Source organism: Drosophila elegans, unplaced genomic scaffold, assembly GCF_018152505.1.
Source record: "Drosophila elegans isolate 14027-0461.03 unplaced genomic scaffold, ASM1815250v1 contig_468, whole genome shotgun sequence".
NCBI lineage: Eukaryota > Metazoa > Arthropoda > Insecta > Diptera > Drosophilidae > Drosophila > Drosophila elegans.
Window position 1 is genome coordinate 4,909,821 of NW_024545855.1, and position 23,558 is coordinate 4,933,378.

General features: G+C 38.0%; 3 protein-coding genes across 3 annotated transcripts; 2 read left to right on the forward strand and 1 right to left on the reverse strand.

Annotated features, from left to right (window-relative positions):
• The first annotated feature begins 315 nt into the window (after positions 1 to 315).
• Positions 316 to 1,406, forward strand: LOC108140049 (CCR4-NOT transcription complex subunit 9). Its single transcript, XM_017262752.2, has 2 exons — positions 316 to 1,236; positions 1,290 to 1,406. The coding sequence occupies exons 1-2, from the start codon at positions 372 to 374 to the stop codon at positions 1,301 to 1,303; spliced, it is 879 nt and encodes a 292-aa protein (XP_017118241.1). The 5' UTR covers positions 316 to 371; the 3' UTR covers positions 1,304 to 1,406.
• A 13,795-nt stretch (positions 1,407 to 15,201) lies between these two features.
• On the reverse strand, positions 15,202 to 19,185 carry LOC108140066 (beta-arrestin-1). Its single transcript, XM_017262770.2, has 2 exons — positions 18,420 to 19,185; positions 15,202 to 16,475 (listed from the first exon to the last, which is right to left on the reverse strand). The coding sequence occupies exons 1-2, from the start codon at positions 18,997 to 18,999 to the stop codon at positions 15,631 to 15,633; spliced, it is 1,425 nt and encodes a 474-aa protein (XP_017118259.1). The 5' UTR covers positions 19,000 to 19,185; the 3' UTR covers positions 15,202 to 15,630.
• Positions 19,186 to 19,699: 514 nt separating this feature from the next.
• On the forward strand, positions 19,700 to 22,098 carry LOC108140059 (DNA-binding protein modulo). Its single transcript, XM_017262760.2, has 4 exons — positions 19,700 to 20,066; positions 20,344 to 20,659; positions 20,725 to 21,459; positions 21,535 to 22,098. Exons 1-4 carry the CDS (start codon positions 19,824 to 19,826, stop codon positions 21,858 to 21,860), a joined length of 1,620 nt encoding a protein of 539 aa, XP_017118249.1. The 5' UTR covers positions 19,700 to 19,823; the 3' UTR covers positions 21,861 to 22,098.
• The last annotated feature ends 1,460 nt before the right edge of the window (positions 22,099 to 23,558 follow it).

A 23,558-nucleotide genomic window follows, 5' to 3' on the forward strand; every position in this document is an offset into this window, starting at 1 on the left:
TTTTTAAGTTCTTTTTGACTTATTAATAATTTGACAGTTCAGAATTACGTTTTTAATATTATAAAATCGAAAAACGATATCATATAGGAACTATCGAATTATTAAGCTGCATATCTTCAATGTATTTAAACATATACGCAAGTAAATCATAATTTTATTGTTTTCAAGAATATTTAGTTTTTGCAATAGCTGCAAAAGTATATAAACTTCGGCTTGCCGAAGTACATTAGTACATCGCAAAACAAACAAACAAAGAAGTGTCAAACATTAAACAAATACATATACATATAAGCTTTCAATTATACAGCAGGCCAGTCAACAGAAGTTCAAAATCAGAGAGTTTTAGAGTGATTCGAAAACCTGTTTCTATAATGAGTGCCACAAAGTCGGGTTGTAAACAGCGCAGCGAGACAGAGTGTGTATACGGTTGGATCACCGATCTTTGCAGCAAGCAATCGCGCCTGTTGGCCATGTTGGAGCTCTGCGAAAGACGCAGCCACATCGAGAGCCTGGGTCCCTTGCTGTGGCATTCTTTCGGAGCTGTAAGTGGCTTGCTGCAAGAGGTTGTGTCTATCTATCCGGCTATCCTGGCCAACGAGCTGAACGGACAGCAATCGCAGCGGATTTGCGCTGCCATCGGATTGTTCCAGGCCATGACCTCCCACCCCTTTATTGGCATTGAGCTGATGCGCTGCCAATTCTTATGTTATCTGATTCCATTACTTAAATTGACCCCACAAATTAGGACCGTTGAACATGTTCGCCTCTCAGTTTTGGGCGTCGTCTGCGGTCTACTGAAGTCGGATCATCCGCAGATCGTGGGTTACTTTCTGGGCACCGAATTGATTCCACTTATCCTGCGCCAACTGGAATTGGGTTCCAGTATGAGTAAGGTGCTATGTGCATTTGTCTTGTGCCGCATCTTGGAACACGAAGTGGGCCTGACGTTTGCCAGCCGCAGATTGGCCCGTAGGCTGCATCTAATTCACACTTTGGCAAGGGTCGTGCACCAATTGACGCTGGAACCAGAGCCTAGAGTTCTTAAACATGTGGTTCGGGTCTATTCCCGTCTGGCTGATCATCCCGAAAGTTTGCAGCTAATCTTCAAGCACCTGCCGGCGCAGCTTCGAAACGGCTATTTCTGTCAGGACAGTTTGCTGGGCTTCGAGAACGCCTCTCTGGAACTGGCTGATCTGAACCGAAAGCTGGTCAACAGGGACGTGAAAAACGACACAGGTATTAACTCCATAACTACCGAGATCGTTATCTCACACCATTCACTTTTTTAGCTCGTAAGGAATAAAACGCTGCCTGGATATAATTTACACCTTGGCAATTCAACCCAGACAATTCGATTTACCAATATATGCTCATGACCACCCAAATACTTTATCTGGTGCGAAAAATTTGACTTGCAAATTCATTTTTTTGCTTGGTTTTTGGGGTTGAAGAATTTAAATGGGTTTGCTGGGAGCATCAAGTTTGCGTAATACAATAAACAGATCGTAAATATTTTGATACCAATTTTCCAGCGTAATTGACTCAACGGTACTTGAGTGTCAAACAATAAATTCAATTACCAATCCATAGCCCCAAAAATAATAGCACTTTCCATTGGGCATAACCCTTTACAGAACAAACACACAAGGCAGTTACGCTTAACCGTACCAAACACGTGCAGTGGCTCGGCATTTTGACATGAATACACCGAAAAATGTTCGGAGAGACAAAAGCTTGAAGCAAAAGCTGGAGTTAGATACTGATGTTAGCCAAAGCAAGCGGAAAGCCATTTTATAAGAGGAACTCAAGGGAATAAAAAGAAAGGCAGCACTCGAGCAAAAAATTGGGACTTTAGGTATTAAAGTGGATCCCGCAACAGCAAAATAAAATGTAATATAAAATTTAATAATTGCATAAATGACTAAACCTATATTATAATTAAAAAATTACCACCAAAAAGGTAATAAGAGTAAAATAATAAGTGAATAACCCCAAGTCATTTAGTGGTTCGTTTACGGGTCACAAATTTAAATTTAATTTTAGCTGAATGGAAAAAAAAATGGGCAAATGGGTATAACAGGGCATCAACAGTCCGCACTAAGGGCTACAACAATGACGGTTAAACAATGCAAAATCAATTTAAATTTTTATCCCAGACACGACGCAATGGATGAGAAAATGCCACGGAAAAGGGATACAAACGCACACAAAATGGGTGAAAAAATCAGTGGAGCAACCGCAATCTCTTACCAAATTGTTTCGAGGATTGCCATTGCCTTTTTTCCACTCTGCATCAGCTTTGCCACGCAACTCAATCATAAGTAAATATCTGCCTCACACACACGCACGTCGAAATAAAGAAAAACAAGAAAGAAAGCAAACTTCGGCAAGCCGAAGTTCATCTACCCTTGCAGCTATTGCAAGAATTTAACATTTTCGAAAACATTAAAATTATGATTTACTGCGTATATGTTTAAAAGCATTGAAGCTATGATGATTAGCAGCTCAATTATTTGATAGTTATTTTATATATTTTTATTATTTCTATGGGAGCTATATAATATAGACGTCCGATTTTGATAAAATCTAAACCATAATTCTGAAATATTTAACCATTGCTATATGTCGAAGAACTGAACAAAAAATTAAAAAACAGAAAAGTTATAATTTTTTTCATTTATTTTTCCGATTGTTCCTATGGGAGCTATATGCTATAGTCGTCCGATTTTGATATAATTTAAACCGTAAATCGAAAATATTTAACCATTACTAAGTGTCGAAGGACTAAACAAAAAATAAAAAAACAGCAAAGTTATAATTTTTTTCATTTATTTTTCCGATTGTTCCTATGGGAGCTATATGCTATAGTCGTCCGATCCGGCTCGTTCCGACTTATATACTACCTGCAATAGAAAGACAACTTTTGGGAAAGTTTGATGCAGATAGCTTTAAAACTGAGAGACTAGTTTGCGTAGAAACGGACGGACAGACAGACGGACAGACTGACAGACGGACAGACGGACGGACGGACGGACATGGCTAGATCGACTCTACTAGTGATGCTGATCAAGAATATATATACTTTATAGGGTCGGAGATGTCTCCTTCACTGCGTTGCAAACTTCTGACTGAAATTATAATACCCTTTGCAAGGGTATAAAAAGGAGAGAAAAAGTGAACCTTATTATGCCCCCGGGTAAAATATAAACGAAATGTAGAGCGGGGGGAAAGTGGGAGGCGGTTTGGCAGGCGAGACACGTTCTAATAGATTTTTCAGCCTTTTGACGCTGGGCAGGCCGTACAAGTTACACATGTTGCTGTTGCTTGGCTTCCTGTCGTACACACTCATGAACAGAAGGAGTCCCAAACACAGACCTATGTTCGTAAAAATATATAAATCTTATCTAGGTCATAAACCTTATAATAATTTTCATTTACTCTTTTGCTCAAAAATAGGGACTCATGTTAAATATAAAGTTCAATTGCTTAAACTAGAAGAATCAATCAATTTGAATTATAGCCAATAAAGTAACTTTTTCTTTTTTTTCAGTGTGCTAAATTCAGCAGACAGAATTCTGCCACAATTTACGGCCGTAAATCCTTTATTAAATTTTTGTCGCGATAAGCGCGTCACAGATTCAAAATCCGAAAAAGGATTTTAAGGCACAAATCGGCAGCCGTACAGCATATAAACCTGGCCATATGCAAATGCTGGCAATTGACTGGCAAGCAAATCCGAAAATTATGCCATTGGCGCTCCACGAACAACAATGAAGGATGAACAGAGCCGTCGCAATCCCAGTCGAAGCTGCTGCTATTGACAGGAGGGAAATCTGACGAAGATAGCCAGCGGGTGGTGGATAAAACGAGAAACAGGATGAGAGCCAGAGCCGGAAGCTGGCACACAACTAATTGGACATCCGTTGTCCCCGCCGATTATCGACTTTGAACCAGGACAAGGGCAAGGTAAAGGTAACTCAAGTATTCTTTCCTGCTGCTACGTTTTCTGTCACTGCTCTGCAGTAAGTTTTGCGCCACGTTATTAACACCAGATTGAGTTAAATGGCGAAGTCCGTAAAAGGAGAAGGTGGGCTAAAAGGTCGCCATGACTGCCAGTTGACGGTGGGTCGCTCTATTTCGCTGCTAACTCCCTCCATGTAAGTTGGGGCACAAAAGAACCTGGAACGCTCGAATTGCCAGAGTCGTTTATTTAATTGAAGCAGATTACCCAGCTGGTGACTTCAGACCAGACCGCCAGCTGGACGGCCTCATTAGATCGATCCATGTCCGTGTTCACGTCCGCTTATCAAAGTTGGTTTGGAATGGCGACGCTAAAGACGTCTGTTCAAACCAACAGACAAAGAAAGCACCTAAGAAGGAAATACAAATTAATTTTAAAAACCGAACCAAGCCACTTAATAAGTTAGTAACACATGTGCCAAAATTTAATAGAATCGGATTTAGTAGAGTCCACAACAAAGCTTGATTAAGATCAATGGGATTGTCAGGGCTTCCACGTCAAAAGTTTTGCGACGGCAACCACTTCAAACCGCCTTTTAAGTGGTGTAGCACTGCCTATTTGTCACCTGCCTGTGGCTCAATGCTCCACCCTTCTTGGTGATTCATTAGCCACCCGCATTTGTCTGTTGACCCGCTTTATGCTGAGAACTTTTAAGCTAAATTAAGTTTTGATAATTCCTTATAATCTATTCAAGCAAGTTTTCAAAAATGCTTGTTCACTTTGCTGTCGCACTAAGTGGTTTAAATGGGGTGATTTGTGGTGGCTTGGCGCGGAGGCAAGGGATTCAAATGAAGTTGAGGTGAGCTTTTGTCGTCCGCTTCGCCCCCTTTCCTTCAGTGCGAATTGAGTTTTGAAATTTTCTTAGATTTGAATTGTTAGATAGATGGCGACTTATTAGATCGGAATACACAAATCCAAACTCAAAAGTTTTGCGGCGCCTCCGCTAGTATGCACTGTGCAAACAAGGGTAGTAGGATAAAATACTATATTGTTATTTATTTATTATTGTCGTGACGACATATACAAATAAAAGAACAAGTTCTTAGACTATCAAAAGCGAAAAAAGTTTTAAAATTTTCCACATTCATTTAATGACCTTTTCTAGCAGTGTAATTGTTTTGAACAACTTTTCTGCCAGCAACTATTGTTGAAAAGTTTTCAATTGAGTATATTAATTTAGCCAATACACGTGGGCAAAGGAGCTGAGGGAAAGAAAAACAAACGGTAAAAGTTTTGTGGTTGCACAGCTCGAAACCAAACCAAAAAGAGGCGGAAACCGGTGGTAGGGCGTTCCAGATATGGTGAGCTATATGGGATGTTCATCCTCGACTTCAGGGCGACGAGGTGCCGTCATAATATGGTGTTTGTGGCGCACTTTCTATTAGGCAAGCGGAAGTATAATAAAGAACAGTCGCTTTCTACCACCCACTTGCTGCCCCACTCAGAGCCTTACACTCCCGGGGACAACCACTCAGCGAAGCACACGCACTTTGGGAAAATTAGCTGCGTGTCCAACCAAGTTGTCCATGGGCCTAGTATTATTGTGACGAAATGAAATGGATCTTCGTATTCAGTGATTGCAAATATTCTGAATACAGTAAGAAATGCGGCCAGTTGTCTCTTTAACTTATCTTCAAAAAAAAACAAAAATTGAATTTAGTTAATAAGCAAAAAAATTTGGCTTGTCAAGTTATTTGATGTAATATTTGTTTTTGTTAAATTATTATCCTTATTAATAACATCCATTTCTTTCAACTGTCTAAACATTTGAATTTAAAAATGACTGCAAATAACTCGATTTAAACAAAATCCATAAGGTTTGGTTTCTGTGTGTATATGAGAGAAATGCAGAACGGATCTTGTTAAGCCGCCAGGCACATGGCACGGTCTCCAACCCGTGTTCACCTGCAGGGAATTAGCATGCAAAACCGAACCCCACCCGAAAACACACCGTCTATGAGTGGGGGTCAGGTTATGAACATTGCGCTCATCATTGATGGCCGCCGGCTAAACTGGCGGATGGCAGACGGCAGCTGTTCGAGTGCCCATTTCGTCCCCACCCACGCCTTTGGAGATGTGTCCGAAAAATGTTTTCCCCGGCATCTGCATGGTAAAACGGCAACATGGTGAGGTGGTCATCGTAAGCTCGGAGTGTTGTACTACACTCAAAGTCCATTCAATCACAAAAGCAATGACAAACTTGGGATTTGATTTTTGTTTAATTAAAATTGTCCTCCTACAAAAAGTACGAGTGGAAAGGGAAATTCTTTATGATCACCTCAACGTCGTAACCCCTATTTAAATGAAAATTTTTTTCACTGTAAGCGCACATTCTTTTTAATCACACACACATTTACCCGAGTCAAAGGAAGTTGAAAGCCTGGAACCAGAGCTAGAAACAGAATCTAAACCAACGCAGGACCTGGATCTGGGACTGGGTGGAGACGCCCAGCGGTAACAACTGTCCAATGCAGAAGCTTCTCGGTTCCCACTTGCTTTGTTTTATGCTAGGTACACATGTTTGTTACCTGCGTGGAAGCGGAAGCTGGTGGAAGAGCATGAAAGTGGGCGGCAGTTGAACGAGCGCAGCTTGTTTCCGGTCCGCCAAGCCATGCAATACGAGAAAAGAAAGCAAACTGGTGCCTGCGGTACACTTTTGCATTTCGAGTGAAATGTCCGAACAAAGCTTCAATGCTGCTGGCTCTCCATTTCTGCACCAAAACCAAATCAACTCGTAGAAACACAGGCTTTTAAAACGTACAACAAAAGTTATAACTTAAAAAAATTTAGCTGCATAAAATAAATTGCCTGTAAAATTGCCTATAAAAAATAATATTACAAATGCACATGCTCAACTACCTTTTATCGACTTTATATTTATACTAAAGTATAAATAAAAGTATGGAAACTTACAGAAAGCAAAATAATTTTTTATTTTGGGAAATCACATTAGCTTCGGTAAGCCGAATTATTAAATATTGTATTAAGCGACTATATTTCGAATTTATGCGTATATGTTTAAAATCAATGAAGCTATGTCGATTATCCTCTGAATTTTTTTATCGTTTATATTGCAGGTATATGATATCGTTGTCCGATTTTTATAAAACTAAAACCGTTATTCTAAAATAGTAATCCATCTCTGAGAATATTTTTATAAAATTATAAAAAAGCTATTCTTCTTTGTTCATTTACCACTCCGATTGTTCCTATGAGAGCTATATGATATAGAAGTCTGATCCGGTCCGTTCGACCAGCAATATAAATAATATTTTTTGGTTTCATCCATATAGCTTTTAAACTGAGAGACTAGTTTGTGTAAAAACGAACGGATGGACGGACATGGCTAGAACGACTCTCCTAGTGATGCTGATCAATAACAGATATATGTACTTTATATGGTCTCTGCGTTGCAAACTGTTGACTGAAGTAATATTACTCTCTGGAAGGGTATAAAAACAATACAGAAACTTACCGAAGGAATTTAACTTTAGATAATGTTAAGTTAATACTCCCGCGTACTTAATGGAGCTGTTTCATAACCATTTAACAGTATTTTTGACGAACTAACACCTTGAAAAAATTAAAACGCAAAACGTGGCTTGATTAATAACTAAAACACATATGTACATATATACATATGTACATACGTTTGTATGTCGATGTACAAACTCAGTCTCCTCTTCTTGCCTTTCTGCCAGTGCTCAATTTTCGGCTCTGGCCAAAGGAATACTTGCTTTAAGTGTGAAATTAAAAATGTTTAAAGATGTAAAGGAATACTTGCTTTAAGTGTGAAATTAAAAATGTTTAAAGATGTAAATGTGTATGTGTTTAAGCATTTTTCATCTAAAAACATTCTCATTAAACATTTTGTCAAGCAATTCCAATTGTTCTTATTGTAAAACAATCCTTGACGCGTCGACGAGTGACTGATTGAAAGACAACTTGTTGCAGTTTAACAAAGCATTATAGAAGCTGGTTTTAAATAAAAATAAGCTTTACGAAGCAATGAAAACGCTTTTAAACAATTCAACACAGAAGCTTTGCCGATTATCCTTAAATTGCGCACTTATAAACATTCGACTTAAAATTACAGACCGGTCAACAACAATGCTCTTTTAAATATCGAATACAGAATCGAAAGATCGATAGATTTGTTCCAGGGCTGGTTGTTTGGTTTGAAAGAGTAATTTGAACTTGAAGCATTCTCAATTTTCTGTATACGCAGATCTTTTACGTTAACAACTCACGAGGGAGCAAAGTATTTCAGGTAATTAATAAATAATAATAAAATAAAATAAATAATAATAAATAAATCTTCTAAAAAGAATAGTATAAAAATTAACTGCCGTCCACGTGTGGTGTCACACTTTAAAACCGGCCTTAAATTAGTGAAGTGAATTTCCTATTCGCAGATTTAAAGAGAATAATAACACAAACCTAAATTAAAAATGTTTTGCCAAGATTTTATGAAATTTAACACAAAGACTTTGCCAGTTTGAATTTGGGATTGAGGTAGAAGCTAAAATCTTCCGGTTTAACAGAGTTACAGTTTTGCACAGTTTGGATAAATGAAACAAAAGCAAACCATTACAACATCACAAGCAATTATTAATATGAAATAAGGGTTTATAATTAAAGTTCATAGATATTTTATGCTTGGGAAAAGATCTGCTGCTAATGCCCTCTTTCCACACAGTCCATCCGTTGGAAACGGTTGGAATTTTCAAAAAATGTGAAACTCCGATTTCCACAGAGCACATCGTCCTTCCGATTTCAGCTGATCTGAACAGCTGTGGCTCATCAAAACGTAAGCAAAGTCAACGGTCAACCATCTTTGTTTATGTTTTGATGAACTGCAGCTGTTAAGATCAGCTGAAATCGGAAGGCGGATGTGCTATGTGGAAACCGAAGTTTCACTTTTTTCAAAAATCCCAACGGTTTTTTAGGGATGGACTGCGTGGAAAGAGAGCTGCACCGCAGAAACATCGACTAGCTATCGCATAAATAAGTCCGTCAAAGTCCGGCGGACTAACTGGGAGGTTTTTGGAACGGCAAAACCTTATGGACCATCCCTTCAACGGATGGTGGATGGTGGATGGATCTCTATGGAAATATCCTATAAGGCTATATAAACAGCCGTAAGAAAAAATTTGGTTTTAATTAAAACGAATTGAAATCTAAAATTTTCCTTTGGCTAAACCAATTAAATATGTTAATGATTTCGTAATCATGTCACATAACTGGGGAGAGCCATAATGATTAAACTAAAAAATCATTATGACTCTCCCCAGTTATGTGACTCACTTGGGTGAAAATGTGCGAAAGTTCATATAAAGATAAGAGCTAGCCTATAAAAGGGCACATTCTCCCGATTGCTAAATATTCACTATTAGCTCGGCAACCAGCTCACTTCTTTTGATCGAAATGTTTGAAACAAAGATATTTACCAGTTTACGCATAAGGAGGGTGGTCTGATGGAAAACGATATTCAATGCATTAATTAAGCTAACGAGGCCCTGCATGGCTCATGTGGGGCTGCGGGGTTTTAGACGCATTGTCCATAAATCTCAATTAAAATTCAACAGTTTTTGTGTGTCAGGGAGGGGCTAGGGCCGCTCCTTCGGCTGCAACTCCTTCTCTTTTCCAGCTTCCTTTGACTGAGCTTGCCCCTGTAGTTTCTGCTGCTCTTATAATCCGCTTAAGTAACTCAACAGGAACGGAAGCCGGAAATGAAAACCATATAGTATACAAAGCAAGAGCAGGAGAAAGGTAAGGACGCCGCAAAAGACAGGGGGGACTCGGGAACAGAGATGGACTGAGTTGTTTTGGGTTGGTTTGGTTCAGGTGAGCAGCTTCCGATGCTTGTCCACTTGCCGCTGATTTTCCACTGAAAAAAGAATTGCAAATCGATCTTTATTTGAAATATAGTTGATGATGCCAGCAAAATTGGATACATTTTTGGGACAAGTATCGATTATAAAAAGTTTAAATAATGGTGAAAGATATATAAAAAATTATTTAAAATACATTAAAAAAAAATCATTTATCCACCAAGGTCGATGACATTATAAAATAGTCAATTTATTGTTAAACTATATTAAAAAGCAGATCAAAATGAGCAAACTTTTTCCGAGTGCAGCCACTTGCCTATACTATAAAAGAAAGGAGTTGTAAAGGAATCACGGTTCTTAAGCTACACCGGAAATGAACAGCTCCTGCTCGACTGCTGTACAGATTGACTGACTGATTGACATAGACAAGACACAATCGCAGCGAATTCTCTCAAAAGATACACTTTTGGTCCCTTTTAAGAATCCGTACTCCTGCGGTACCGTACATTCATAAAAGTTCCAGCCGAATTTGGTTGGCAGAGATTTCTGAGAGGGTGAGAACGTGAAAACGTAAATCCAAACAACAAATGGATTTTCCAGGTTGCGGTTTTCCGTTTAGCCCTTAACTCATCATAATAACCATTTGTCCGGACTTCCGCTCCAGGCCTTCGTAGCCGTGATCCAAAGTCCGCTGCGCATTAATCAAATATTTAGATATGCATGAAATATGATCCGCAACAAGTCCTTCGTACTTTTTTTAGGGGTCAAGTGAGATTTGTTATTAAAATTAAGCAGCATCCTTAGATTGTAAACCGAAACGATTTTTCTCTGCTATCATCAAAAAAAAAAATTGTGCCACGCTCTACCGGTGATGATAATTTCATGATAATTTTTTACATTGAGTTTTTTTATTTTTTTTTTTTATTATTGCATAATTATTTAGTAGTTCCCATTAACATTAAACTGTTCATGCAAATACAGAGACATTTTTAATTTGTCGCATTTCTTTCTTAAACGCTGCCATTAATTTTCGTTCCCATGCCTAAACAACAAAAATATTTAATTCATCAATGAATTATTTTATAAATGGTGCAACAATATTGACAATCAAATAAAAAAAAGTATTAATTATAAACTTTTGGTTTTGCTTGCATAATTCTCATATATGTAGAATATAAATTATTTAATGGACACGTTGGAGACAAAGTGAGGATTATCATGGCATTGGTCTTTGTATCGATATAACAAACTAAAACAAATATTACAATGCATGTATTAGATTAAAGCTTTTCCAACATAGTCTTTCGCAGACATCCACACTCCCTTTCCCTCTCTCATACACACAACTCCAACGTGTCAGCCAACAATTTCAATATTCCTTCCAATTTTCATGCTTTTACCGGTGCTTTGTAACAAACAACATTTAATCTTTCGCGTTTCCTTTATTTTTTGAGTTTTTTTCTGTTTGATTAGCAATAGGTCGGTAGTAATAGATTTCATATTCCGTTTTGTTCGCCCGATGGGCATAGGGGCTAGGGTGGCTAATTTTGTATCACCTAGTTCTTTACATACATACATTATAAAACAAAAATGTATCAAATTTAATGCACCTCGTTACCTGACAAGTGTAAAAAATAAAAGTAATTTCTCTTAATCTTTTCTGTGCAAGCTGACAAAAGGATCTGCAGGGTCTTTTCAATCAACTCACTATATAATTTGCTTTAATATATATATTTGCTATATTAAAAAGGTACTATCAAAACATTACAAATTATTTTTAATTATAGCTTAGAATTGTTTTTTAAGTGGTTAAAAAATGGGTCCCCACATTAAAACAAGAAAAACCAGTTCACCAAGAAAGGAAGCAAACTTCGGCAAGCCGAAGTTCATATACCCTTGCAGCTATTGCAAAAACTAAATATTCTTGAAAACATTGAAATTATGATTTACTTGTGTATATGTTTAAAAACATTGTAACTATGATGATTTGCAGCTCAATTATTCGATAAATTAAAAGAGTAATTAACTGTCAATTTATTAATAAGTCAAAAAGAATTTAAAACAAGAAAACAAGCAAACTTCGGCAAGCCGAAGTTCATATACCCTTGCAGCTATTGCAAGAATTAAACATTTTTGAAAACATTAAAATTATGATTTACTTTCGTATATGTTTAAAAACATTGAAGCTATGATGATTTGCAGCTCAATTATTTGATAGTTATTTTATATATTTTTATTATTTCTAAGGGAGCTATATGATATAGACGTCCGATTTTGATAAAATTTAAACCATAATTCTGAAATATTTAACCATTGCTATATGTCGAAGAACTAAACAAAAAATTAAAAAACAGAAAAGTTATAATTTTTTTCATTTATTTTTCCGATTGTTCCTATGAGAGCTAAATGATATAGTCGTCCGACTTTGATGAAATTTAAACCGTAAATCGTAAATATTTAACCATTACTAAATTTCGAAGAACAAAACAAAAAAATAAAAAACAGAAAAGTTATAATTTTTTTTCATTTATTTTTCCGATTGTTCCTATGGGAGCTATATGCTATAGTCGTCCGATTTTGATAAAATTTAAACCGTAAATCGGAAATATTTAACCATTACTAAATGTCGAAGAACTAAACAAAAAATTGAAAAACAGCAAAGTTATAATTTTTTTCATTTATTTTTCCGATTGTTCCTATGGGAGCTATATGCTATAGTCGTCCGATTTTGATGAAATTTAAACCGTAAATCGGAAATATTTAACCATTACTAAATGTCGAAGAACTAAACAAAAAATTAAAAAACAGCAAAGTTATAATTTTTTTCATTTATTTTTCCGATTGTTCCTATGGGAGCTATATGCTATAGTCGTCCGATCCGGCTCGTTCCGACTTATATACTACCTGCAATAGAAAGACAACTTTTGGGAAAGTTTCATGCAGATAGCTTTAAAACTGAGAGACTAGTTTGCATATAAACGGACGGACAGACGGACGGACAGACGGACGGACAGACGGACGGACAGACGGACGGACAGACGGACAGACGGACATGGCTAGATCGACTCGCCTAGTGATGCTGATCAAGAATATATATACTTTATGGGGTCGGAGATGTCTCCTTCACTGCGTTGCAAACTTCTGACTGAAATTATAATACCCTCTGCAAGGGTATAAAAATTACAAAATAGCAAAGCATTGTATGTATTGTTCCCATGGCAGCTTAAAGTTATAGTGTTCCGATTTTGATTAAATTTAAACCGTAGATCTAAAATATTTTACCATTACTATATGTCGAAGAACTAAAAAAAATTAGAAACAGCAGACTTATAATTTTTATTCATTTATTTTTCCGATTGGTCCTATACTACTTATGTACTATGTATCTGCAATAGGACAACTTTTGGGAAAGTTTCATGCAGATATCTTTAAAATCGAGAGACTAGTTTGCGTAGAAACGGACGGACGAACAGAAGAACACACGGACAGACGGACATGACTAGATTGACTGTGCTAGTGAGCTGATCAAGAACATATATACTTTATAGGGTCGGAAACGTCTCCTTCACTGCGTTGCAAACTTCTGACTGAAATTATAATACCTCCGCAAGGGTATAAATATAGGAAAAACAAGATTGTACACAAAAAACGGTATAGTGTACAGCACACTTTTAGGCATGTATAAACAAAATCAAACTTTATTTTGTTTTTGAAAACTTGATGACAACGGCATATTTTAGTTCAGAATCTTTTCAATTTATGTTTAATTTAAATTATTACTTAAAGTTCAAGCATGTAGGATATGCAAAAAATAAGTCCAACTTATCTAGTCAAGATTTTAGGTTAGGTTCTGCAGAAAAACAAGAAGGTCAGCTAACTCCGAATAAAATTATTGTATATTATTAAATAGTTGATGGTGCAATTATGTGTTCAGTTGGATCAACTGCAAAACAAATCGTGGCTTTCTACGGAAATTGTTAAAATAAAATATTGCTGATCTTTTAATGCTTTACACTCGTCTTCAGTATAAATCTTGTTAAATAATTTTCATATACATACAATATTATCTAAGTACTGAAATAATGTTCACATTTAAATATACATTTATAAATATTAATTGCTCTAACATATCTTCATTCTTTTTATCATATTGTATCCATTTAACCAGTTAGTAATTCACGTTTATATAATTTAACACATTTATTTCATGTTCTGGCTTCTCTCACTTGATAAAAACATTTTAACAAACCTATACGATCGGTGTTAGGGTATATATATATATACGCTTTATAAAAATTCATTTAAAATATGTAAATTTCTGACAACATTTTTTAATGTTTTCGTGCTTATGTTGCTGTTGCAGGGAGCGGTTTGGAACACTAAAATGCAATTTAAGCTAAATTTTGGGTTTTAAAGCCTTAGAAAACAATTTTTTTCTTTTTAATTATAAAAGGAACTAAACTTCAGCAGCTTTAGCTGTTGGTTTTGTTTATCATCCGAAATGTTGTGAACATATATATATTTTTATTGACCAAATTCCAAATTTGTATCTCTAAAATAATTATACGCACTTTCGTAACCGTGTTTAATTTTTCGTTGACGAATTTCGATTCGGACGTTGCCAATTATAGTAAGATCAATGATCAGATTTTGTGACGTTACACTGATGTGTCAAAAATATTTCTTCAAAATTCGACGTTCACTATCGAAAAATCCTTCAACTTAATAAGCAATTTCAGTTCAGCGCAATACAAAATCGAATTTTCGATTATATCTTTTCATATCTTAAGTAGTTTGGAAATGAGGCTGGTTTGAACATCCTTCCTTCTATCTGAATCAACATTTCGATTGCAAATCAGCCATTACTGAGGCCATAAACTCATCCTTTCATAAATTAACATATTTTTATTATTGATTAGTTGCGTTTTAATTATAATATTGGCCATTTAAACTAGTAGTTTTTGAATATTTTAATTTTTCAAAACAAAAAGAATAAAAAAAGGTGTCTGTGACACCAATATTTCACTTTCAATTATAATTCCGAGTTTTACTTACAAAAATAGATGCAATTTTTTGTCTTAAATAACACAAGACTGCTTGCAGTTTATAATAAATTGGTTTGCTTTTTTCTTACTCTTTTTTATTACATAAAATATCCTATACCCTTTGGCGTAAATGTTGTTAATAGTTGTGTGTGTATGTTTGTTATTCCGATGCAATCAACTAAAACTTTATTAAAAAATAAAAAACCACAATACTTTCGTTGGTTGCATATCAAAGCTCATAAATATTAAACGGAAACAACTTTCATAATTTCATAATGACGGAAAGGCCAAAGTCAGAGTCTCGTTATATGACATTAAATTGAGCATTTAATAATATAAGATGAAATAAAAAAGGGTACATTTTGGATAAAAATGAATATAATTTGTGTGCATTCTTTCAACTGTTGCAGGTAGGGCCGAAAACATGGCATTAGTGTTTGCAAGTGCATGTGTGTTTTGTGTAGATTCGCTTTGTTGATTTGTTAAACAATTTCACATTTTAAAATTCGTACACTTTCAGCTTAAACCCTATAGATACTAGAACGTATGGCCTACACATATCAAATGGCTTACAACAAACTATTTACCATGGCTATTGGTACAAAACTTTACATTTAGCGGCTGCGCAAATTTTTGTTTTACCTTTTCATATTATACAAATGTAATGTGAATATTTTTGCAGATGGACAATCAAAAGTGGAATCCGAAAACATTATGGGTCCTCTTTCATTTAGGCCTCTGTTTCGGCGCCTTTTAAACGCAGGCGAGCAAAGTCCTCGAATATAATGTCATCATCCTGTGCCTCGTCGTCGTCGAGCTGGATGAGATTGGTAGTGGTGGGCACATCCTGACTCCCTGCCGCCGATTCTGCCTCTCCACAGTCACCCAAGCTCACCAGCGGTTGACCACCGCCGGCCAAACTTGCCCGCGGCGATCGCTCCCCCAATAGTGGAGGCTCCTCTTCCTCAGGCTTAGGGTGCATTAGCGTGAACGGCAGCTCAGCCACGAGATCACCATTTAGCAGCGGCGAACTAATCAGCAATTTTACCTTTACCTTGTAATGCACCATGATACCGAGACTTTCTCGCTGGGCAGGATTAGTAATGAGCGTACTGGACGCTAAATTGGTATCCTCATGCTTAAGCTGCCCATCCAAGGCCAGACCCCATTTATCCTTATTATTCGCCAAAAGGGGACATAACTCAAAAACTTTCGACAGGGTGAATCCCGGCGCCACTTGGCACCCATCCTCCGACTCGATCTCGGCCACCACAGACTTGTATTGGGCCGTCGAAAACAGGCAAATATCCGCAAACTGCCGGACACATACCTTGATCTTCTTAACCGTCCGATTTGAGTTGTTGGCCACATGGACATTGACTGATATTTTTTCTCCGTGATGGTACAGCTCCTTGTCCAAACTCGCTTCCAAGTGGATCTTGTTCGGCTTCATCATAAACTCCTTGCTAACTTCGATCGATGGCTGCTCTCCGGCTTTAGAGGGGGCGTACATGACCTTGCGAATAGTCAGACGGACGGAGTTCCGCTTGTGGGGCTTGTCCTCCACGTTCTCACCTATCAGAGATAAACAATATGTGTTATAACTTTGCTATACGGGTTTTTCAGTTATCCCAGAAAGTATGCATATTTCGACCGGGGATGTGTCACTTGTTCGTTTGTTAGAAAAGTGCGTCATAGACTTTAGGCGGACACGGATTGGTCCAAGAGTAAGTCACGGACCAGTTTAAGTTCCAGGAACCCCCAAAAACGGCCCCAGCAACCACAATGTCTGACGTCAAAATAATAAATACTTGATGCCTAGAGCTTCGGCTGATGCCAATTAAACGAAATGCTATCCATTCATAAGATCATAAATCGCGCTTCGTCAAGACACGGCCCATAAGCTTATTGTTTATGTCAAAAACATGGCAGTAAAGCACATTCAATAAACAAATCAGCAGACGCAAAAGTAAATAAAGGTCTGCCCAAATTGTTACAAGGGGAGAAAGAAAGAAAAATTCTCTTAAATCGTTTCTCGGAACTATTGAAATTCCCAAATTGCTTTCGAGTTCTACGAATCTCACATACGAATGTATTTTGAAGTACAGTAGATACTGTTAAATAAAACATGCGACGCACTCCACCTTCTATGGAAATTTGTATGCTCGCAGTTTTTTATGTGTACGTAATTCTTTGAACAATTTAAGGAAATAAAATTATGACTTAAAACTCAAAAATCTGCAGGCAACTTTAACATGATTTAATTTTATGTCAATTAGCTGTCATTGTCAACTTACGATTATGCGCATGCAATTTCCTTTTTTTAATAGTCATGACAGAAAGAATGTTAAAAAGTTTTTATTTACAAATTTGTTTTCGGATATATTGCGACAATATTTCAATAGTCAGTTAGTCAAATATCACTTAACAGTGTTTTTTTAAATATTTTGTATAAGGCTCAAATTTTTAAATATTATGTCTATTATCCGACATTCACTGTACCATCATAAAATAGTGCAGCAACAGCTGAATTTAGATAAAGAAAATACCACCCAGACGGCAAATGGGCATCGCTGTTACTTCATTAATCTTATTATAACCTTACCCAAATTGGCCGCCAGATAAGAAAATAATTCCAACAGGAACTATAAAACTACAAAAAATATATGAACAACGCAAGGCGAACGAAATAGAAAATAGATTTATTTACTCAAGAGAAGAAATACCAGTGCGCGTGCAACTTCCACAAAAAGCAACGAACTGCACAAGCCGGTTTTCTTGTTTATTTCCTCCAATAATTATTGCAATATAAAAATCCAATGAGTAAATGAGACTATTTAAGGCCAAGTCAGCTGAAAATGGATACCTCGAAAAGCTTTCAACAATCGTTTTCAACATTCGGCTATTACGCACAAAACGTCAGCATATACAACTGAGACGACTAATTAAAAAGTAAGCAACAACAATAGCTGTGATACAACTACATACGTCCGAGTCTGATTCAAATAAGAAGCTTCGGATTTCAATTAGGTGGGACGCTGCGTCATCGAGCCCAATGATATTTTTGCGCAGCCCGTCGTAGCTGGATTAAATTAATTAACCCCGCATACCCGACCGCGTGACACATGCTCTAAATTACACAAAACCACACATATAACCAATTCACAGTAGAGCATTTATGTATAAGTAAAATGTCGATAGAACAATCAAATATTTTAGTTCGCTACCGACCGACATTCTATTCGCTTAACCATAGGCTTTCATTGCTTACAAAATAAATTAGGGAACAATTTTAGATAATACCAATAATACAAACGTTCTTCTATTCATTTGAATAATTAAACAAGAAATTAGAAAACAAATAAGAAAATTATTTGACTTGCGTTGTGCGGAGCGGAATGTAGAATTACGTTATTGCATGCCTGTATCGACTGCTGCAGTCGCTCTTCAATGGTTTTGACTTTACCTGTCCGCCGGACAAGGACACACCCTGACACACAAAACCTGACCCGGACTCACCCACAAAGGCCTTAAGCTCGTAGTCCACGCCGCAAGATTTGCCCACATCCCCGGGGGCAGGCTGCAGGGAAACGGAGGCGGGGCAGTAGGGCGGCACCTCGAAGTAAAATGGGTGGGCGTTGGGTCCCAGCTTTTTGATCAGCCGCTCCTGCAGCCGGGTCATCGGACGCTCCAACTGCATGGGCGGGTAGATTTGCTCATGCGCCAGATACAGGTCCTTGCGGAACGTTAGTCCCAGGACATCCAGGTCCTCACGTCCGTAACGAAAGGCGGCTAGGACCTGGCCAAACACCTTGCGTTCCTTTACGTACTCGGGATCGATAAATACGACGCCGTCAATGGGATCCACATGTGTGACATGGTCCACGAAGTCCCGCTTACCGAGGTAAACGGTGATCTTGCCGTTGGACGAGCTCTTCTTGAACACCCGCGTCGCTTGGCGCCGGGAGCTGGCATCCCCACCAGCCTCATCGCCAACCGCCCCGCCTCCAGTGCTCCCGGCAGCTGTCACATTTGTGCTGGATCCATTGCTACCGGGTGCTCCACCTCCTCCGTTCGTGCTCGCGCCCAGTGTGTTCATTGGCGGTTGTGTGCTGCTTCTGCTGATTCGGTGGTGTTCCTGCTTGTTGGTTTTCCGCACACACACCTCTCCTTATTTTTCGCACACGTCGCACTCCGTTTAGTAAATATATGTGTGCGTTGTGGGTGCTGTGCTGCAATTTAATTTTTTATGTGTATACTTATTCCGCCAATAACCAACACTGTCTATCAGCCACACACAGCCATGTTACCATTTCTGGTATTTTTAGTTATCTAGTATTTTTTGACGAGCGAATGCTCTCATTTTCCTACTGTAATTATTTTTAAGGGTTATTTAATTTCAAAGAAGATTTAAAAATAAAACAGTTTTTTATTGCAATATACACTAACATACATCCCTAAAAAATTGTTTTGCCAATACTTGTTGCACTCACCGTTTGCCGTTAATTCAAACTAGGGAGTTTTTTTTCTAATAGTTATAAAACCGTAACTAACTAACTCAAATTAAACAAGAGTTTAGGTTCCAAAACATTGTTAATTAAAGCAGGTAGGCGGAACAGCTGTTCAAAAAAAGAATACGATTTTTTCTCATTCCCTCTAAAGCTGGAATTACTCGTTACATTTTTAATAACAAGGCTATTCGACAGTTTAGGGAATACCCTTATTGATTGCTAAAAAAATCGGAACCTCTGTCTCCAGACAAATCGATTAATCGGCTTACTTCATTACTTTGTGCAGCTATACTGGTCACACTGTTCTGTCCCTCTCTTTCCACGTGCGTTTTAATCCAACCAAACACGCGTTGCTCCATCTGTACTTGATTTTGTTCAATTTGTGTCACCAACATTCGACAGACTGCTAAAAATGGCCCAAAAGAAAGCCATAGGCGCGAAAGGCAAGAAGGCCACCAACGGAGTGGAGAAGCAGGTGGTCAAGCGAGGGGCGAAGACGACGAAGATCCAGGAGGAGGAGAAGATTGTGGTCACTCAGTCACCTGCTAAGAAGTCCAGGAAGCAGCCGGTGAAGGAAGAGTCGCAGTCCAGCGAGGAGGAGTCCGACGCCGAGGAGCTGAGTGGCGACCAAGCTGAGGACGACAGCGAATCCGAGGTGGGTAGAAAAAAAAACGTGTTCTGCTCTCTGGCAGATACACATATTTAGACCTATCCCCATTACATCTTAATAACACTTTCCGAATTTTGAACCACATAGTTATGTACCTACTTTCGGCTGTTCTTTACCACTTTTTTGAGGTACAAAAAAAACGTTCATAAATAACAACACATTTCACATATCGGCAGACAATAGGTTACTACAGCTATAAGTTTAAATAAGCATTTTCGTTTAACTTAAGATTTAGTTAAAGGCTAAGGACTTTTTATTTCAGGCAGATGATTTGATCAACGACGAGGCTTTGGAAGATGAGGAGGACGATAGCGACGAGGAGGAGGTTGATGACGATGATGTGGAGCCCGGGGAGGTTTCCAAAAGCGAAGCCGCGGAGGAGGATGAAGAATCTGACGATGATGACGAGGCAACTGTTGAGGAACCAGTGGCCAAGAAGGTCAAGGAAACTAAAACAGCAGGAAAATCTACTTCTGAAAAAACAGAAGAAAAGGGCGGTATTCCGAAAGTACCAGCTGGCAAAATTCCCCAAGGAACGCCTGTTAATCAGACCATCTACGCCTCGAAGTTACCAAAAGGTAAAGTAACATTTTAGTACTCAATTCTAGCCAATGTATTTCAATTTTTTTTTAATGCTGCGCAGAATACAAACACAAAGATGTTGTCGCCCTTTTTGCCAAGTTCGGAACTATCTCCGGACTGCATCATATGAAGACTAAGTTCGGCGGCCACTCAGCCATCATTGCCTTTGACTCGCCAGCTGGCGCCGAAGCCGCTCTGCAGGCCAACCCGAAGGCGCTTACCCTTGGGGACAATGTTTTAGTTGTAAGCCAGGCAAGAACCAAGGAATCTTTAAATGAGCGCACGTTGATTGTTGGCCTGATTGGACCCAAAATCACCAAGGAGGACGTAAAGGAATATTTTGAGAAGGTTGCTCCCGTGGAGTCGGTCTCCTTCTCCGGAAACCGTAACCCCAACGCCTTTGTTCTTTTGGCGTCAGTTGATGACGTTCCCAAGGCCCTTAAACTGCACAGCACCGAGCTTTTCAATCGCTTTATTACGGTGCGAGAGTATTCGCCGAAGGTTAAAACGACGAGGAGCCCTGAAAATACTTTGGTCGTCGAAAATGTGGGCAAATATGAGTCTTTCAGCGCCAATGTCCTAGAGAAGCTATTCAAAAAATTCGGCGAACTAGATTATGTGGACGTGGTGTGCGGCACGTCGGTTTTAGCCTTTGTCACGTTCAAGCAGTCGGATGCAGCCACAAAGGCTCTGACCGAACTCCAGGGAAAGATTGTTAACAATGTGGAGCTGAAGCTTAAGCACTTCCAACTCAGTAACACGGCGAGGTCAATTTTGGTGACGAACTTGACTTCAGGTGGGTTACTTACTTTTGGCTTTTATTCAAAAGAAAGCATGCAAATTTACCGAATATGATTTATTTTACTTGTAGATACTACCGAAGAAGACTTGAGGGGTGTGTTTAACGAGAGCGGCGAAATCGAGAGAATCACTTTGTTGCCTCACAAGGCTTTTGTGAAGTTCACAGACGATGACGGTTTCTGCAAGTCTTTTTTGGCCAACGAAACCATCGTAAACAACCAACCCATTTTCATAGAACCTAACTCGAAGCTGAAACACAAATTAATACAAAGTCGTGCCGGTAACCGATCCGCAAGCAAATTCCCGAAGAACAAAAACTTCGGCAAGAAGCCCTTTAACAAACGTCCGGCACAGGAAAATGTTGGCAACCCCTTTGTAAAGAGGGCAAAGTTCTAAAGCTTGGAAACCTAAAATGGTTTAGTCTTAAGTTGTGCAGTACCATAAATACGACCACAATCCATTTCATTGCTGCCTGATTAAATGGATATAGTCGATAAGAAATACCCGTACAAGTTGTACTGGTCTATATTAGCCGTATTTCAAACCAATGTTGGCTTGTATAAGAAACGATCCTAAAACTAAATAAAAGAGCACAAAAAATTTAACAGCGTTTAAATTTTTTAGCAACATTTTATTGAACCTTTTTTATTGAGTAAATTAGTCCTACTAACCCGGTAAAAATTAGTCTAGTCGGCAAACATTTTCTTAAAATAAATGGTGCTTTAATAGTTATATTTACCGTTCTGGGTCTGATTGTTATTAGCGGTGGGAGTAAAAATATATAATTTATTACAAAAAAAGATATGGCACAATTGTAAATTGCTTAACTTGGTGTAAGTTACCAGCACCTCCTCACTTGTATGTGAGGGAATTCAAGTTCTTAGGGGTGCTTGTACCGTCAGACCCCTCCCCCTCGCAGATGATTTATTACATATATCGTAGCAAGCGATGTGCCTGTCGAGTGATTCATTCAGCTACTACGGCGACTCTACACGCAAACATTTTATTTCTCCAGTACGGCACTCCCATTCCACCTCAACCTCCCAAGGCCTCTTAGCTCCTTCAGCTGGCTAGCCACTCGCCAGTTGGGTCTTTTTTCACGCAATCTTGGCCATAATGCAAATGAATAAAGGCGAATTGGGGACTGCATTACTAAAATAAGGACTTGGCTGAGTCACCGGTCATAATGAACCCAATTCATAAAGCCCTCAGACGACGGTTCTTACTGTCAGTAGCTTTAATGACTCTGCCTAGAGGTGTTTAGGGCTGAACTTATACTACTGCTCGACTGGTTATAACCGTCTTCAAAGCAAATTAAACTCAACTAAGGTACACGTTTGATTTATCAAGGAGAAAAACTTTTAGTAAACTATACAAAGAATCAGAAATGCAGGGACTTTTACTATTTTTGTATTTAAATACATAAGAAATAAATCTCCCCAATGCAAGGCAGTCAAGCTATAAAATTTTGCAATGTAATTGATTTGTATATTTAACATTTATTGGTAATACATTAATTTGTTGTATTTTTTTGTTGTTCTTGATGTTCACTACATGCTCACAAATATGATCTTGTTGTCTGATGTATATATGTATGTTATAGATAAATGTTTATCGGTTTATATAAGTAGTTATTTTTCTTGTAGTCGTCATTTATGTTAGTACTGTCCGTTTTTACTCACAGTATGTGTTATTTTTTAAGACTTTTTCATGAACTTATGAAATGTATATATATGCGTAAAACAGAAAGGTTCCTTTGACTAAATGCAACGGAAATTAAGTATAAGCCAACCGAGAGGAAGCAGAGCCCCTGATTTATCCACAGTCCCAAGGCAATGTTGGTTATGAACCACCTAATCAGTCTGTTTATGAAGTTAATTATAATGATTGGAATGGAGTTGGGTATGATACTCATTCAAGCCAAACATACAATGCATTGAAGTTTTTTTTTTTCCTCGGGTGGATTTCAGAGGCATTCGACTGCTTTTTTTGTTGGCTATATCTAAGTCTCTGTGTCTCTAATTTTTCAATAGATATAATATATTTATCATAATATAGCTTAGTTATAAAATCACTAAAAATAAGGCAAATTAA

What these genes read in the sequence shown, in the direction of transcription:
- LOC108140049 (XM_017262752.2), top strand. Translation starts at nt 372, where the DNA reads ATGAGTGCCACAAAGTCGGGTTGTAAACAGCGCAGCGAGACAGAGTGT.
- LOC108140066 (XM_017262770.2), bottom strand. Translation starts at nt 18,999, where the DNA reads ATGAACACACTGGGCGCGAGCACGAACGGAGGAGGTGGAGCACCCGGT. An exon ending in CGAGCTTAAGGCCTTTGTGG is followed by an intron (nt 16,476 to 18,419) that starts GTGAGTCCGGGT and finishes TATCTCTGATAG; the next exon opens with GTGAGAACGTGGAGGACAAG.
- LOC108140059 (XM_017262760.2), top strand. Translation starts at nt 19,824, where the DNA reads ATGGCCCAAAAGAAAGCCATAGGCGCGAAAGGCAAGAAGGCCACCAAC. An exon ending in AGGACGACAGCGAATCCGAG is followed by an intron (nt 20,067 to 20,343) that starts GTGGGTAGAAAA and finishes TTTTTATTTCAG; the next exon opens with GCAGATGATTTGATCAACGA. An exon ending in GGTGACGAACTTGACTTCAG is followed by an intron (nt 21,460 to 21,534) that starts GTGGGTTACTTA and finishes TTTTACTTGTAG; the next exon opens with ATACTACCGAAGAAGACTTG.